Here is a 19514-nt window from a genome sequence, read left to right on the forward strand (position 1 = left end):
TAAGTTTTTTTTTCTATCTTCGGTACTTCAAATCTCATTTCTTTTAGAACATGATGGCATTTTGTAGTTGCTGGAAACTTAACTAAATAATAAAGATAACAGTATAACATTTATATAAAAATTAAATTTATTATAATTTGAAAAAAAACAAAATTAGTTTATTTTTAACAAAAAATTAGAGCTAAATTAATATTAAGTAAATAATAAATATAGAGACTAAATTAAGATTAAAATAACAAATATAGGGACTAAATTGAAATTAAGTCAGTGATATGGCGCTGACAGTGACACCTGATACTACCACTGCCACGTCACACTAACACTGTCATGTGACATAATGCTAATTTGCCATGTGACAATTTAAAAAAAAAAGCACGAACTGAAACATGACACATATTTAATGTTGTTAGCACAATACTAACAAAAGATCTAATTGTTACACATTTTCAAAAGGGTTAATTATGTTTTTCGTCCCTCAAGTATTATACGATTTTGTTTTTAGTCCCCCAACTACCGTTTGCTCCAATTTGGTCCCTCATGTTTTGAAACGATTGGAAATAGTCCTCCTTTTTGGACGCCGTTAGTTTTGTTTGACACCTGGCAAACGGACTGCCACGTATGGATCCCGTTTTAAGTTGTGTAAGTGGTCTATGTTTCTGCACGTGCTAATTGAAGAGGAAGACATCTAAATAAAAGAGGGGTTGGGAGAAGTTTGAAACCCTAAAATTGAAATTTGAGAATTGGGACTTCGAGGTAGTGAGGAAGTGGTGCATATCGTCACTGTGCAGGCAAAGTTTGGCATAGTTATTGCGTTCTTCACTGATGAAGAGTGGTAGCAAAGGGTTTCCATGTACGACGTGGAATACGGGTTCCAAAATGTCGCAAAGTTGTGCGTCATCTTCAGAAATGTCATCCAAAGTCTGTGGGTATGGGGAAAGATTGTTGCTCCTAAAGGCATCTACTGTGAAAAACAAAGGGAGATTATTTTGGAGATGTCGAAATTGGGCTGTAAGTTGAAAATTCTGTGACTTTTACTGGATGTTGCTTTTGTATTTGTGGTAATGGTTTCATCTTTTTCTTTCGCAGACCAATTCACATTGTAATTACTTTGAATGGGTTGATGACGAGGAATCCGATTTTCAAGGGAAAGAAACTGAAAGTGAAGCCAGTGGTGGAAAAAGAGTTGATGGTGGGAAAAAAGGTGAAGAAGATGAAGTTTCTTTGAAAAGGGAGAAAATTATACTGGATTTGATGAAAAAAAATGAGAAGTTGAAGATGAAATTGCAACAAGAGAAAAAAATTTGGGACATTCCTGTTTTTTTTATTTGTGATATTGTGGGTCTCAACAATTGTAATGGTGTTCATGTTGTTGTTCAAAGTTAATTGTAATTTTTGAGATTACTGTATTGGGAAGTGTTTTGTAGTTGTGATAATGGTATTTTTGGAATGGTAATGGAATTTGAAACATTTGGTTACTGTTATGTCTTAGTTTTTGGAATGAAAATGGAACTTGTAGCTGTGATTATTATGTGTTTACTGTTATCCGGATTAGTTTTTCATTACTGCAACATATCCACTTATTATTTTCCATTAATCTCAGATTGTGGAAATTTTGCTTAATACCAGATTCAGCATATTGAAACAAAACTCACGGCAATGAAATAATTACATCATAATTTACTGATATAACAAAGTGGTTTGAATTGTTTACATTCATAAACAATAAAAAGTTATCCAACACGAGTTGTCAATAAAGTGTAGCAGACAGGTGGTCCATAATTGTCAATACAATAATCCAATAGTTCTTCAATCAAAAAAGTGGTTCACTATCATTATGCCCAATATTCTAAAACAGTGGTCCACTATCATAATGCACTGTATTCCAGAAAAGTGGTCCACCATACAAAAAAGGCAACAAAAAACTTGATTCTTTCACATTCACGTGGGTTGTGCTGAAGTTGCAGTACTTGCTTGAGACCCTAAAACCCGTGTTCCCATTCTTCTTCTCCTTATGGTGGTTTGTGCTCTTTCTCCTTGGTTGATGGCTGCTGCAACCCGTGGTGTGGATCTGGTTCTACTGGTGGAGCTTTGGTTTGATGTTCCTGTAGTGTTGCTAGCTGCACTACCAGTTGTATGCATTTGTCCTTGCCAATTTGGTATGAATTAAAGATTCATAAGTTGTATTTAGGAAGGAAAGAAATTGTAAATATTACAGATGTGCGTTTACATTTCTATTTCTGATTCCCTTTCTACAGCTTCTTATGTTATGGCCTAATTGTTTACACCTGCTACATTTGATGATGTTATTCTTCTTTGATAGTTTGGAATGGCTGACATGTTCACCAGTTTCCCTTCTTCTTAGCTTTTTGGGTCTCCCAGGTGGAGTTTTGTAAATGGGTGGCAGTAGTTCAGGTTGATTAGTTTTTGGCCAAAGTTGTTGTCCATTGATTGGGGTAATTTGAGGGCCATAGGAAGTCTGGTAGGCATCCCTTTTGTAATACGCATGAACATAATCCTCTGGGTTTTCTACCTTGTAATTAATGGCTGCCACAACATGCCTACAAGGTATACCTACTAAATCCCAAAAATAACAACTACATCTATGGTTACTTAAATCAACAACAAATTTTTCCATTGTGAACCCCTATGTCACTTCAAACTTAGAATCCCCTGCCCATACAGGAAGCCAATTCCCACTTTTTTCTATTTCCCTGTCCAGCCTTTTCTGTGGTTTAGGCATCACAGTTCCTGAATATGCATTCATTTTCTCTCTAAGGGTTGCAAACCTACTCATTATATATGATCTAATCCATTCCATCATACTAATGATAGGTTTATCCCTAGCCAGTAAAATAATACTATTAAATGACTCTGACAGATTATTCATCAAAACATCACATCTTGGGTACATGTTGAATGCATGTTTACACCAAGACTCCCTAAGAATGGCAACTAACCAATTAAAAGCTTTAGGGTTGATGTTTCTCAACTCACCCATCTTTTTTTCCCATCCTGCATCGTACATCGCCTTTGCTGCTCCCATCATCAAGTCTCTGATCACTACACCACCACCAAATTTCTTCTTGAAATTGCTATATAAGTGTCGCAAACAGAAACGATGCTTCACTCCATTCAAGATTTTATCAAAGACAGTCATTAGTCCCTGCAAAAATGTAAATCAAAGTTAGAATTTAATGTCAGTTTTACATTCCAGTTTAATGTAAATCAGAGTTACATTCCAGTTTATGTAAATGTAAATCAGAGTTACCTTTTATTGATCTGAAATGAAAACCCATCTATGATTTCCAATGTCCCTAATATCTTTTAACAACAATGTCAAAAACCACCTTCAGGTCTCCTTGCATTCGTTTTCTACTACTGCAAAAGCCAACGGATAATATTAATCATTGCGGTCTCTACCCACTGCAACCAACAATTGACCACCATATGTTGTCTTCAAGTGGCAACCATCCACACCTATAAAGGGTCTGCATCCAGCCAAAAACCCTTGCTTACATCCATCTAAACACATGAAAAAACAACCAAACCTAGGTGGCAGAGTTGGTTAGGGTTGATTTATCTTAATCTTGAAAGTTCCAACATTCACTCTCAATAATTCAGCCACATAGTCATATAAACGACCATATTGTCGCTGACCATCCCCAACCAAATAGTCCATGGCAATCTGTTTTGCTTTACCAGCCCTCCATGGTGTTATGCCTACACTATATGTCTTCTTCACCTCGTCAATTATTTAAGCCACAGTCATAATGCCAACATTCATAAATCTGTCTATAAGGACCTGAGCAATCCAGTCCTTATTTGCATTTTTGTTTCCAAATACCCTCCCACATTTATGACGCCCAATAAGTGTCATGATTACAAAACCACATTTCTTCTTACAAATTGCCCTCACTCGCTTCTGATCATTTTTAACAAACTTTACTTCTTTTCCATTAAGAACACTATGCTCTATTAAAGCTTGTTTAAAATCCTTCAAAGATCCAAACTCCATTCCCAATTTAAATTTGAAGTCTTTATTCATATCTTCAGGTCTGAACTTACAAAATTTGGGATCAACTGTGCCAACACCCTCATCACTGTCAACATCAGAATCTAAGTCATATGTATTGTAGTTCTCATTAATGTCATGCACTCCAACTTCTTCATTTGTCACAAATGCCCCTTCACCAATATCTCTTTTCCTCTTCACTCTACTTGAATTCCGTTTGAATGATTTCCACCTATCCAAAACAGGCCCAAACTTCCTCACAGGTGGATCAATATCCATCCCAAACCCATCATCATCGTCTGCCACCCTCTCTTCTTACTATCATCTAATTTCTCTCCACCTAAACCTTATTCATCTTCACAATTAACATCTTCAACCACTACTTCCTCTTCTGCTACCACATTCTGTTGAGCCACAACTTCATCTTCTACAACCACATTATCTACAGCCACTTCTTCCTCTTCAACTACCACATTATCTGCAGCCACTTCTTCCTCTTCTACAACCACATCGTCTTCAACGAATACATCCTCTTCTCCTACCACACTCTCTTCAACCAGTACTTCCTCTTGGTGTACAACATTCTCTTCAGCCACTACCTCATCTGCTATACCATCACAAATAAAGTGAATGACTTCAGGCTGACTAGGTACATGTTGAACGTATATATCAACCTCTTCCTTAGTCTCCTCTGCAAAGTTAGCTAATGCCATTGCTTCCTTGTCATCATCCAGCATTCGTAGATTGTTTAATAGCTTCTCTTTTGAACCCTTCCACCACAATTTAACATCACCCCTGTATTTAAACTCTTTGATGATGTCCAATGCTTCAAAATAAGACTAAAAATCAAGGTCGATCCCTTTAACTACATGAATCTCACCCCCCAACGTATTTGAATCCCTTATTCCTTTCGAACCTACCCATATGATGAAAAGCAACTGTAAACCCCATTTCCAGCCCTACATTTTCAATCAATAGACAAACTAAACAAATACAACCATACATGAACCAAAAAATGCAACCAAACCAGACCAAGAATCCAAAAAAAAAAACATGAAGGAGCGAACTTACCTTAAGTCGTGATTCTACTCTTCAATACTTTAATCCCTTACATCAACCTCCTGATTCTACTCCCGATTCTACTCTTCAATGCTTTAATCCCTATCCTCAAGCTCCCGATTGTTGTGTAGTGGTTTAATCCCTTCCCTCAAGCTCTCGATTGGTCTCTGCAACGCTTTCGTTCAGACAAAATAACTCTCCCAGTGAAGAAATGACCTTTCCTCTCTTTTTAATTTGAACAGCCACCTTCTCCTTTAATTCGAAAAAGTTTAATTCGGACAACAAATAACATTTTCATTTTACTTAATTAAAGCTCCTATTTAATTAGCACGTGCAGAAACATAGACCACTTACACAACTTAAAACGGGATCCATACGTGGCAGTCTGTTTGCCAGGTGTCAAACAAAACTAACGGCATCCAAAAAGGAGGGCTATTTCCAATCGTTTCAAAACATGAGGGACCAAATTGGAGCAAACGGTAGTTGGGGGACTAAAAACAAAATCGCATAATACTTGAGGGACGAAAAACATAATTAACCCTTTTCAAAAATAGGAACCCAATTGAGACGAATCAAAAATTGATAACCAAATTAAGATTTTTGAATAATAACAAAGACCAAGCGATGGTTTAAATCTAAGACAAATTTATAGTATATAACTGGTACAAAGCACACCTTATAAGTTCATTTTGTAAGGATGAGTTAAGCTTAAAATTCATTTCTTAAGATGGTATCAAAGTCATTTAAAATCTGTTAGCAAAATTTGTTGTTTGTTGAGCCTATCATATCACCCACTATCTAGATGTTATCGAATTATTCATTAATGTCTAATCTCGCGCTCAAGATATATATGTCTCGATGTGAAAGGAGTGTGTTGAATATTTCACATCGACTAGAGATAAAATGAATTTACAATATATAAGTAGATGCAAACTTCACCCTACAAGTTAATTTTGTAAGGTTGAGGTAGGCTTAAGTTAACTTCCCGAGAGTGAAGAGTTTTAGGGAATCTATGTTAGAAAGTTGTAGCAGATGATTTTAAACTAGAGTCTTTTGTCATGGAGATTCTAGTAGGGAAACCTTGTGTTGCATGTTGCGTTCAAAGATCATTTGTTGCATGATGCGTTCAAAGATCATTTGTTGCATGTAAGTATGGAGCTCTTCAGCTGAGTGAAGAATAACTTGTGTTATTTGATGTTCTTTAGTTGCATGTGCATCTGAGCTCTTTAGTTACACGCAGAATCTAAAGTTCATTTGTTATAAGAGTTTGATACCCATCATCTATACATCGACTTTGAAGCTCATTGGTTGCATATAAGTTTAATGTTCTCAAGATAAGAGTTGAGTTTAGATCATTTTTTTTTCGTGTTAGACTAGGGTTCTTCGTTACCTTTTTACGTGGAGTCTTCATTTTATTTTCTAGTCTTAAAAGTAACTTAAGTTCATTACTACTTCAATGGAGTAAATTTATGGAGTAGGATGAGTATATTGGTAAGAGTTTAAAGGATTTAGTTTCATCAAAGTTGTTGAATTCTGAAGCGCTTGAGTGGAAGTATCGATTGAGTCACTACTATGACTATTTTGTCTTATACCTCACTCAATGAATTTTGAAACACTCAAGCATATGCAATCATCTAAGTCATTCTAGAGCATTTTCATCTTATACCCTTTTTCAACAAATTATAAAGCGTTCAAAAGGAGGTACTATTTAAATCACTTTAGTTCATTTTTGTCTAATATTATCCCTTAACAAATTTTGAATTGCTCAAGTTAAGATATGGTTTGAGTCATTCCAATGAGTATTTCATTTGATTTATTTTCCAACGAAATTATCTTCTTTCAAATAAAGAGATTGTCTGACACCTTTATTTAAGTGACTTTTCCTAATTTTTCTAAATATTAAAATTATGTATATGTATCTTTATATACAAAAATTATTGAATCATATGCTTAAATATTTTTTGTTTTATCAAAAGCAAATTTAATATATACATGTCATGTGAGTATGAATAACATATTTATTATAATGAAGAAAAAAATGTATATTGAATTTGATGTGATATACAAGGATGAAATGTTGAATTTGATGTGATATACATGGATGAAATGTATGAAAGATGAGTTCACAAATCTAGAATGTATGTTAATCATGACCGAATATATATATATATATATATATATATATATATATATATATATATATATATATATATATATATATATATATATATATATATATATATATATATAAAGTAAATATTTATAGACTTCCTAACTCTATTGATTGTCTAAATTACATAGACTAAGACTATAAAAAATTAGATAAAAGTTTATCATGTCAAAGCACATGTTGAGGTAAAAAATTGAGTAAAAGAACTTGTTGGTTTTAGATATTGATATATTTAAACTTATTCTAATTTATATAATCGAGTATTATCGAATTAGTTAATGAAAAATAAAAATAAAGAAGCATATAATATATATTAGCTGCATACATACATATATATATATATATATATATATATATATATATATATATATATATTAAGAAATGAAAAACTCATTGTATCTATAATGAATGATGCATAAGTTCTTGTAGAGTATTTTTAGTTTTAAGTCTCTAATGTTAAATCTTCTTCGTGAATTATTTTCTCCTCTCAATTGTACATTGACTTTGTTGTGTTTAGGAATGTAAAAAAGAAAATTGTATCCTTGGATATCTACGGATAAAATCCGTCATGGGTAGCAAATGAATATCCACGGATAATGAGTACGGGTATTATTTATACCAGTATGTTAATTGGGTGAGTACAAATAGCATAGTATTTGTACCTGTGAATACATGTACCTGCTATACTCTATTTTAAATATAAAAAAAACATGATTAAAACATTAATACATTAATTTTGAATGAGTTATTTTTTATCGATTAATTTTAAAAAACCTCCATTTCTTTGTAAACTAGTATTCAACATTATATAAATGAGTTATTTGTACTTTTTATTTGAATTTATAGTTAAAATATGTTATAAAATATTAATTTATTCTTTTAAAAATACCCGCATGTATTTGTAGATATCCATGAATATTAAAAAAATATCCAACTACCCGCATAACGGATATTTGTCCAAACATAAATATGAATACGAGACAGAACGAATAAAATAAGAAAGAACTACTATGTGTACCTGTCACCTCATTGTGATCCTTTTTGTGCTCTCTGCCTTACATATAGCGGTCACATTCACTTCTCCGATCCATTGTTGGCTGCCACCAGCAAGTCCTTCTCTAAATTTAAATTTCTCCAGCTACTTACACAAAAATGTAAAATCATAATTAATCAAGCAAACGCACCTCACAACTCCTTCCACTATGCATCCACACCAGCTTTTTGCAACAAACCTTCAATATCGAAAAACGAAATATTAAATAGTTTTAAAATAATATAAAATTTGCAATGCATGAAATAGATTTTTAATTTGATTATGAATTTTTAAGAATAATAATACTAGATAAATATTATAGTGTTGTAATTGAATATATATTTTTTCACAGTTCTCTTTTTTGTATTTTTTAAAATATAAAGTGGGGGTTAGTGAATGAAAAATACAGGTAGGCCACGTGAGAAGGTATTTGCTTGCAGTTGCTCTGGCTGTCCCTTTACGCACGTCGTTTTGCCAGCCAATGCCATTCATACGGAATCTACCACGCCACGCCTCCCTATCACTATTCAAATTCCAAATCTTTATATTAATGTCAAAGGTATAAGCATCGCAATTTCACTACTTTATTCCTTCATCAAACTATACTTGCAAAAACTTTCATTCAAAAGTACTGTATCACCCAATAAACTATAATCCTAAGCACCGATATTTATAAAATAATATTTATATTTACCTATATAATTTATATAATGTAATATAATGATATTGAATATCTAACATTTCAATCTAAAACATATATAATGGCAAGTATTATCTCTAATCCAAAATAAATAAATAAATATATATTCTTTTATTTTTTATATATTGCTTCTTCTTCTTTTTTTCATTTTCATTTTCATTCAAACTTTTTTCTTAAACTTCTAACACAATACATTGATGTCTACTTTTTTTTTTCCAGCTCCACCATTAAAATTTTGGATATAAGAATCACACTAATATCTGTTTATGTTTTTTCCAAGACGCAATTTTCCCATTTGTTGCTTTTGTTAAAGTACAGAATAAACTTTAATAATTGATGTGTAGAACATGCTTATACACTTCATTACTGATGGGTCAACTACAGGTTGTCTTATATGGGTGAAACACAAACTTTAGGCTTTTTCTTAATATATTTTGAAAACTAAAAGTTGAATGTACAATACAGAAAAATATAATTTGTTAAATAAGCTAACAAATAAATACCTCGTATGTGTATCAATTTTGATAAAAGCAGTCAAAACATGAAAAATAAAAGCAAAAATTTAAGAAAAAATAATTTGATTAATAGAAGAATATTTTATAAATATTAACTATACATATTTGTTTTACTTTAAAAATATTTTAATTTCTAAAGAATTCATATTTCAAGCCATTTCTAGAAGTTAAAACAATGTGCGAGATAGTTAAGTAACGATTTGGCAATGCCTATAGGTGTAGGTAATTATTACTTTTCGTTACGGTAGTAAATTATTTTCTTAGTATATAGTCAAGTGAAATCAGTTCAGTCAAATGAACTCTTTTTTTAAAGGAAAATAAAATTAAGTTGATGAGGTATGAAAATTTTAATTGAATTAAGTTTATAAGGTTACAAATAAAAAATAAAATTATTTTTTAATTTCTTAGAGATGATTATTTTTAGAATATTTTTTCACTCTCATCTATGATTCAGAATAATTTGTGTTATTTTCTTTAAACTTCACCAACTAAGAGATGATCGAATTATATTGTTTATTTCGAGCTCGATAAGTTTTTCTTTGATATAAATATGAAGTTATATATATTTGTTTTTGCTTGCATGTCAATGTTGAAGTGCTTGTATTGTTAGAAAAACCAAACCAAAACAAAATAATAATAATTATAATAATAATAATAATAATTCAAAGATAAAGATAAAAGAAGATTATCAAGCTAAACAATTCTTGAAACAAATAATAAGAATATAAGATAATATATATTTTAAATGAAAAAATGATTAGAAAAAATTTATGTTGAAATTCGTAAACAGGGCAAATAGAACGATATGTTACGCTCCCAAAATACAAATTTGTAATAACTTCTTTTACAAAGTTATACTCAGGGTTTTAATATAAAACTATGACAATCCTTGAATAAAGGGTGAAAAATCTACATAAAAACAACTTCAAAGGTAATATGAAGGGAATTAAGAAAAATATATTCAATTTGCAGTAATTTTGTGAGTACTTAGGTGCATGGCTTCCACGGCTTTCACGGTACGAAGTGAGTGAGTTCTAAAGATAGTTTATTTTTGGTTTCTAGAACACGGTTGACTTATGGATAAAACAAGTAAAACATTTATTTTAGGTCTTAAAGGTAAGAAAGTCTAAAAAAAAATTTACTACTAATATTTTTTTATTAAATTAATTATAAAATTATGTTTAAGAGAAAAAAGGTCTCAAAATTTTTTTTAGTAATAATTAATATACCTTTACTAAACTAATTATAAAATAATGTTTAAGATAAAATATGCCTCAAAAAAATATTTTATTACTAATATAGTTCTATTAATTAATTATAAGATTATGTTTGGAATAAAATTTAATTAAATTATTATTAGTGTATTTAATTTTTGTTGGTAGTATAAATGATAATTAATGAGTTAAAACATTTTTTTAGTAAATTATAATTTTGTTTACGAGGAAGAGAATGATTAACTCACTTTATTCTGGTATAATCAATCTAAATTATATTTTATTCTTTATCTCTCTATGACTTCTCTTACCTCTCCTTACCTTATTTGTTTTTCTTCTAATAGTCCTTTTTCTAGGGTTTTGGCATATCACATCTCTTAAATCTCTTGAATCTCATGTTGCCTGTGTGTACTAATTTTTTCATCCTCATTTCTGGTAGTATGTTTTTTATTTCTATTTGTGTTGCTATTTTTATTTTGTTTTAGATTTGTATTAGAATTAGAAACGTGTTTCTTTTTTCCTAGCTTTATTTTTCTGTACTTTTAAATTTACGAGTTTCGAGAGTTTTTTTTTACATATATTTTGAGTAAAAACTGAATTTTTTTTACAAAACTATTAATTAGATTATGGTTTAGTCTTTTGGTGGATAGTAGATTAATTGGAGCATAATTCAAAGTTGAGTTTGCTATAGAAAGATAAATCAAGTTTTGGGAAAAAATAGACCTACTATCGAGTTTAGAAGGACAATTTTTTTAAATTATTTTTATTAATGATTAATCCTAAAATAAACAACTTTGCAAGTTTGTGAAAAAGTTGAAACTTATGAACGAAAAAGAGACAACGGACTTCAAGATACTACAAGTCTACTATCAAGTTTATTTTCTTGACAACCAGAACCAGGTTCTATTGTTTTAATTCATTCGTTTTATATATTTATCTTTAGTAGTGTTTTATATATTATCATTTTTTATTTCATATAAAAGTATATAGATATGTCAACTAGAAAATTTGAATCAGACTATTCAAAAAAAAAAAAGAATTGAGACTTTAATTGGACAACAAAAAGGAGTTATAAACAAAAAAGAGCAATGTCTTGGGTATTGGTGTATAGACATTTCATTTTTAAAAGAAAAATGCTTAAACCTTAAAAAATCTTTAAAACATGATAATTAGTTGGATATTGATGGATTTGATTTAATTTCATAATTAAATATCCCAAGAGAAATTATAGGTTTGGAAAATGATAAACCAAATGACATTCTTAATTATATAAAAAGAATAAATTCTTTTCCAAATGCATATATAACTTATAGAATAATGTTAATAATTTTAGTGTTATTTGTTTCCGTCGAAAGGAGTTTCTCAAAGCTAACGATAATAAAAACTTATTTAAGATCAACAATGTCTAAAAAAATTAAACGGATTAGTCTAATTAATAAATAATTTTTGCATAAAAAAAACTTGAAAATTAAATTTTATGCTCTTTATGATTTGTCTGTTTCAAAAATAGTCTATCAATCTAAGTTTCAAAAAAGCACCAATGAATTTTTCTACCTCATATATCTCCAATGAAATGCATGAAAATAAATACATGTTCAAAATGTTTTGGTGGTCCCATGTTTGAGATTTGTTTAACTATATCGCTATTTTTAAAAATCAAACAATTAAATAATTGTCATAATACTTTTGTGTTGTAAACGAATTTTCTCCCAAACTTTCACACCTTTCATTCAAATTCATTTTGTTTGTTATTAGTTATTATTAATAAAGGATTGTCAACTTCCACTAGGCAATACCTTAACTCCATAGAATCATTTGCTAGAAGTCCACCTGATTCCAACACTAAATATGACATATTGAATTAAACTATTTCGTAATTAATTAAAAATATAACTTAGATTTATAAAAAAAATTAATAATTTTGTAAGTAACTATGTAGCTTTAAATTCCTATCTATATATAATTATATGACTATAATGGACCAATCTTTCTTTCGTATATATAAACCTTATTTTTCTCAATATATATATAATTAATCAATTAATTAATTAGGGAGTCAAAGTTTGAAACCAACCAACCATTTGTTTATTGTTTTATTTGCCACACGTCTTCTCTTGTGAAACTGGAGAAAAAATATCCGAGAACGAGAAAGAAGAAAGAATTGAGAAAAAATTGACGTTGAACGTGTAATGGCGCGTTTGGTCAGAGCCTCCTTGATAGAAGATATTGACGGCGTCATAGGGTCGTTGGTCAAACCAACCACAATTAACTATACTTCTTCATCGTATGAATTTGACCTAATTATTCTCGGTGTGGGGGCATGCATGTGCCACAAACAACGTTTTTTATTGGTTCTTCAGATCCTTTCACGTTCATAGAAAAGTAAACAAAACAAAAAGAAAGAGTTACCATAGTTGAAATAAGATGTCCATACCAATACAAAGGATCCAACTTAATTAATCCACCACAAAAAAACAAAAAAATTATTAATATTTTGCTTAAATACAATTATCTAGTGAAATTGTTGATTTCTTTTAGGTAAAAGTTTTTTAATAAAATAAATAAAAAACGAGTCTTCACCTAAACACTATGAATTAGGTAGATAGAAAATATATAATTAGTATAGCAAGTGATGTGGCACAACCTTGTATTTCAAAACAGTTGAAATACATGGATATTTATCATAACCTCCACATAAAACAAACCATCCCTGCTCGTATGGATGTTTCAATCGACCTTTGAATCCTAACTTCTAGAATTGCTATGCATTTTTTTTTTAAATCACACTTTAATTGAAGAGACTATTACTATTAACAAGTTATCCAAGTCAACGTTTCCTCAACAAATAGCTAACATGAAGGTTTTTTATTTTCATTATAATTTTGTAAGACTTTTTAAATATATTTTTATTAGTTTTTAGCCCTTGGTAATAACAAAAGTTTGAAGAGGAAACAAATGTCTTTTCATGTGATTTGAATATATAAAAATATATAAAAAGATACCTTTCACTATAAATGGGGTCTTACAAGTTTTCTTTAGAAATACTTTTAAAAGAAAAAAAATGATTTTTTTTTTATAAAATAAAATTAGGTTTCATAAAATTTAAAATAAGAATTCAGAGAAATTATATAAAATAACTTCTATTAAATTATCTAATTCATCTGGTTAAGTATGATGGATAAGTTATTATAAACTTCATTACATGTATTCAATTTCTACTTATAAAAGAGAAATTTTATTAATTAACTTATTTTGGGTTGTTATAAAGCTTTTTAAAAAGTAATTTATACATAAATTAGTTTTGGTTTATTGCGAAAGTAATTTTTCTTCTTGTCTTTATCAAGGAGGTGTTTCAAGTATTGCAAGGACGGAGGATGAAGCCAAAGGATTGCATTGCAAGAGCATTATTGAATGGGTGGGAATTCAAATGGGAATGAAAGAAAGCATAAGAAATAGAGTGAGGTTACGATAAATTTTGAATTAATGTAATTTTATTATTTACAATAATAATATAATTATTTTTTTTAATATTTATTACTTGGTCGTCAATGTAATATATTTAGTTATCAGATTTCATGAATAACCATGGCTGACTTTTCCACGTAAAAAAAAGAAGAGAGCATGGGAAAAGCGGAAATGGTGAGGGAAAGCAAAAGAGTGCAGAAACGCATAGAAAAGAACTGCTATGGATAGCAGAAGTGTTTATTATATTTGTGTTGTTAAAAAGAGAGGAGTCTCTTCCTTTTATACAAAGAGAAAGAGAAGAAAGTTTAGGTTAACGTACAAACAGAAAAACAGAAAACGGTTTACACAGTAGTTACGTGGTTACGCAGATAAAGATTGCTATGCCATTGAATCTTAAGATTCCCAGGTTCTACATATTAAGCCAAAATAATTTCTTAGGTCATCCAAGAATCTAACATCAATCAACTAATTCCTTGACTGACTTCATTTGATTCCCGCATTAAAAACATAACAATTATAACAAAACAAAACACATAAACTTTGTTCCCAAGGGTTGTAGCATTTGTATGATTTAACTTAATTGAGAAAAGAAGATGTTTTCCAACAACATTCCAAATCCAAAATCAAGAATATAAATTCCTCTACTTTCAAGTATTAAACATAAAACTAAACCAAGTATTGTAAAACAAAATATACTTATATGTATGTATCAAGAAATAACAGAAAAGTTCGAAAACCATTCAATTCCAACAAAAAGGAAGATTATCTGCTTATGATGAGCAGCACCAACCTTCTCTACTCGGTGCTTGGAGTAAAGAATTTAAAAAAATGTTATTTGACACCAATAACTACCATTTGATTATCCTTTGTAAGGATAAAATGTTCCTAACAAAAGTGAATTTTTATATTTCTAAAAAAAAAAAGGAAGAATGAAGGGTATTGTCAAATGGGTAAAAAAAAAATTAGTATCAAAGTACCATTGTCCAAAAGTTATAAAGTGATCCCTTCTCTTAATCCACTCAACGTCAACTTTATACACTCACTCTATATACCTCTTGCATAGGCCTCTTTCTATCAACAAAAATTTCTTTTGTTGGATTTTCCCATTTGCACTCACATGCAAAACAAAAATCCATCAACTTTAAGTAATTTCTCTTAATATAAGTATTTCTAGTATTCAACAATAATTGGAGTTTTTTTACAAAAAATATATTCAACTTGGGAAGAATTAAGTACATTAACAAAAAAATTAAGTCATTTTTAAATTGGATGCAAGGACAAATATGAATATATACATATCTACCTTGTTTTCATCTTGTTCCCGATATATGGATTTAAATTACTAAAACACCTTTAACTTATCATGTAATTTAAGAAATTTGTATTAATTTTTCTTTGGTCCTTAATATTGTAGCATATTTATAAGGTAAATAGAATAACAATGTAAATTTAATCAGAAACTTCCAATCTACAGTCCCCAATGATCAAAACGAACGTCATGAATTTGTTATCGAGTTTTTAGCTTGATCTACCTATGAACAAAAGTGAGAATAACAAATATACTTAAATTGTTTTAATAAATATGTCAAACAATATTTATTTATTTATTTTATTTCTCTTTCCAAAAGTGCATGAAATTAACGTTCTCTTTGTCTGAAAATAGCCTCTCTCTCTCTCCAACTAATCTTAAGTGGGACAAATTAACTTAACAAAGTTTTAACTTTTAAATATATTTGGCGGTCCAATCCATCATTTAAACCATATCTCCTAAAATGTTTATTTTAAAATAGTATATGATTGATTCGCTGTTTAGGATCCTGAGTCTATATCTTGGATATAATTTTTTTTATATAGAAACGAACGACCTCACCTCAAATATATATTTCTTGAATTCATATTTAACTTAATTGGACTTCAAACCAAATCTATGATGCGGGTGACTTCAAATCAAGTCATAATCATGATGTTTGGTTCATACATTTTTAGGTAAAAAAAATTATATCTTAACTAATAACTATAATTTTTGGCTAATGATAAATGTTCAATTCAATAATTTACACATAATCACCAATTTGATTTTAAAATTTTAAAATATATTAAAAAAATATAAAATGTTAATACAATATATTTTTAAAATTTAACGAAAGGAGAGAAAAAAAATGTAATAAAAATCTGGACTCCATAATCATCAACACCACAACAGTTGAACAGTACATTATTGAAGCACAAATCTCTTTTTGCGAAAGTCACAAGCTTTCTCGTAAAAACACATCACTGTAGTGCAACCATCTCGAAACACCCTTGCTCCATTCCTTTATTCATCTCTCTTGAGGCCCTTTAGTCAAACACGCTTACTCTTTTTTGAGATCAAGCTAAATATAACTAAAGAAGGAAAATAAATCCAAATAAATAAAATAAAATAATGAAACGAATCCCATTATTTCACACTCATGTTGCCTCATCAGCTGCTCCAAGGAAAAAAATTTAAATTATTCTATCACTGTCTTATTAATGATGTTAAGTCCTATGGGTCATAATTAACTGATGTTTACTTTTAATTATTTCATTGATTTAAGCTTTAAAACAAATGTGCATATTTATTACATATGTTTTATAACTTTAGTTATACATTTTTTATTTTAAGGTTCTTTATATGACATAAAAATTGAAAACAGATTAAGTGTTGTGAAATATCTGGTAATTTTGGTTTATAGTGGTTAAATTCAACCTTAAAATTGGAGTAGAAGTGTTGCCTATTCACATTACCATGATGTCATTCATTTAAGCTTGGTTAGAACATATTTTGTTTTATGAGAACATATAAATACTATTTGAAAATATTATTTAGGGATGTCATTTTTTGTACAGGGTTTAGACTAGGGGTCGTGAAAAAACATATATTATCCAAAGAAAAATATTTATTATGGTTTTTAAATTTTTAAATTTTTAAAAAAATATTTTGGTCTATTAAGTTATAATGTAATAATTAAACATGGACACTTGTGTAGAACGATGGATCTAGTTGGTTGGTTTAACGGAATACTTAAAAAATTTATGTCGGACTAATTTGATTATGCTACGTTGGGTCGACGGATAATTTTAGTCCACTTCAAAAACTATAAAAATGATAATAATCAATTTAAATAGAAATAAAAGTATGCTTTAAAAGTATAATTATTATTTTATAGATTAGACGTCGATTTGACTTAAGTTCAATTAGGCCACTGACCAAATAAACTGAATAAAAAATGACCCAATCCAAATTCGACTACAAATATATATATATATATATATATATATATATATATATATATATATATATATATATATATATATATATATACTCAACTTTGGTGGCTGAATTTTTTGCATTATCGATTCTATTTTGACAGTCTTAATAACTATTTTTCATTATTTTTTATGCCCTCAATGGAAAGCTATTTTGTTTTATACTTGAGCTTGGATTTTTTTTTTTACATTGATTTTTTTTATATTTTCAAATTTTTGAAGATTATAAACATTAATAAGCTTAAACAATAAAAATATATAATTGAAAACAGATTAGAATTTATTGTTTTGTTTTGTTGCTGTGATTTCTCTGAAACATCTTTTCCTGTGATAGCCAATATTTTTAGCATGTTAGTTTCAGAAAGGAAATTTATTTTACATAATTAAATTATTAAAACAAACATTTTGAATATCTACAATTTATAATAATTACAAAAATTTAAGCAACTAAGACGCATAGCGAACATTAATAAAAGGATAATGTTATTCTCAAATTAAAATTAGTTAACTGATGAATTAACGCCGTGGTTAAACACAATATGAGAACAATCTATATAGCAAGAAACTTTGTCATATACAAAAATTCGTTTGGTCATAGATAATCATTGTATTTGAAAAAAAAAAAAGAAAATTCATATCTGGTGTAATAAGTTGAAAGACACTCATAATATATAAAAGCTAAAGCTTTTATTTTGATAATTTACATAATACAAATTTATATAATGGTTGTGATGAATGTAAAATTTCAGTTTTTGATTAGACAACAATTTTTAAAAAGCTTAATTATAAACCGTATTCAAATTTTGTCGATGATTTTGAGGTTAGAATTGATTCAAAAGAGGATGATTATTATTTTGAGGATCATATCCTTGAGTGAAGTCACATCATTTAAAATTGTTGAAAAAGCAAAAGCAAAAGCAAGTAGCTCAATAGATGATGACTTAATGCATGATGTGCATGTGCCCCACCATGGCATCAAGCATACATTAACCTTAGAACAAGAGGACAAGATCCAGAGTAAACGGTCCAAACAAGGCATTAGAATAAAGAAGGCAATTGCTATTAGTTTTTAATAATATCAAGGTATTAATTTTTATGAATAAATTTAACGTTATATTTTCTATTAGGATATTTAATATTTTCAGTTAGTGTGTGATTTCATGCCACAAATACTGAACACAGTTGCCTTATTTTCAACGCCGTAAATGGTTTTGTTTTCTTGTTTAGACGTGGAGGAAATATTTTCTTAATTGACAAAATAACAAAGAAAATAAACACACGTAGTTGGTGAGAAAAGGCTGAATTCATATCAAATGTGAAGTTGAACTTTGGACTTATCATGTCCCTTTTCTCTTCACACATTTACCTCTATTTTCTTACTAATTATAGTAAATTCTTGTTTTTTAGCTTTTTATACTACTTGAGTGATATTAAATGTTATTAGCCTCATAAGTAAATACTCATAACTTGACCAAAGTTTTTAGATGATGTTATTTTACACACAAAAAACTTCATCTAGTGTTAGACTTTTTTTTCTTCACGTTTACATGTTTTTGTTTCATATATCATTTTGTGATGTTTTTGTTGGACACCATTGTTTTGGTGTCTAAACTTTTATATCGTCCAAATTTTCTTACCCAGTCTATAATTAATTTATCTATTCACGTACATACGATAATTAAACGCATGCTATTTTTACTCTAAGTTTGTGTTCTTCAATGCAATTGCTGTTTAATCACCCACCTTGCTTCTCACGTTATGTATTGCCATCAAATTTTCCAACACATCTCTCACGTTATTAATCCTAATTAGAAGCTATACCATTTTTCTAAGTCACTTTATGTCGTGAACTTGGGGGTAAAAAATAATCTAAAGTACCAACTATATATTAATTTATACCTTATTTTCTGTAACAAAAGTTTTGATCTTTTTCTGAAGGAAGTTAACCATTTCATTGGATTCACCCTTTTCTCTACAATTTTGTATCGCAGAAAGTAAAACAAAGTTGAAAGTGTAGTATTCAAGTCAACATTTTAATATAGACCCTTAATACAATTT

The 19514-nt window shown here is 29.2% G+C and overlaps 1 protein-coding gene across 1 annotated transcript; it reads right to left on the bottom strand.

Moving 5' to 3' along the window:
* Window positions 1-1938: 1938 nt before the first annotated feature.
* On the bottom strand, window positions 1939-4291 carry LOC114184358. The gene is made up of 6 exons (XM_028071670.1): window positions 3803-4291; window positions 3602-3742; window positions 2958-3163; window positions 2661-2786; window positions 2344-2558; window positions 1939-2144 (listed from the first exon to the last, which is right to left on the bottom strand). The coding sequence occupies exons 1-6, from the start codon at window positions 4289-4291 to the stop codon at window positions 1939-1941; spliced, it is 1383 nt and encodes a 460-aa protein (XP_027927471.1).
* Between the last annotated feature and the right edge of the window lie 15223 nt (window positions 4292-19514).

The sequence above is a fragment of the Vigna unguiculata genome, chromosome 5 (genome assembly GCF_004118075.2).
Source record: "Vigna unguiculata cultivar IT97K-499-35 chromosome 5, ASM411807v1, whole genome shotgun sequence".
Lineage (NCBI taxonomy): Eukaryota > Viridiplantae > Streptophyta > Magnoliopsida > Fabales > Fabaceae > Vigna > Vigna unguiculata.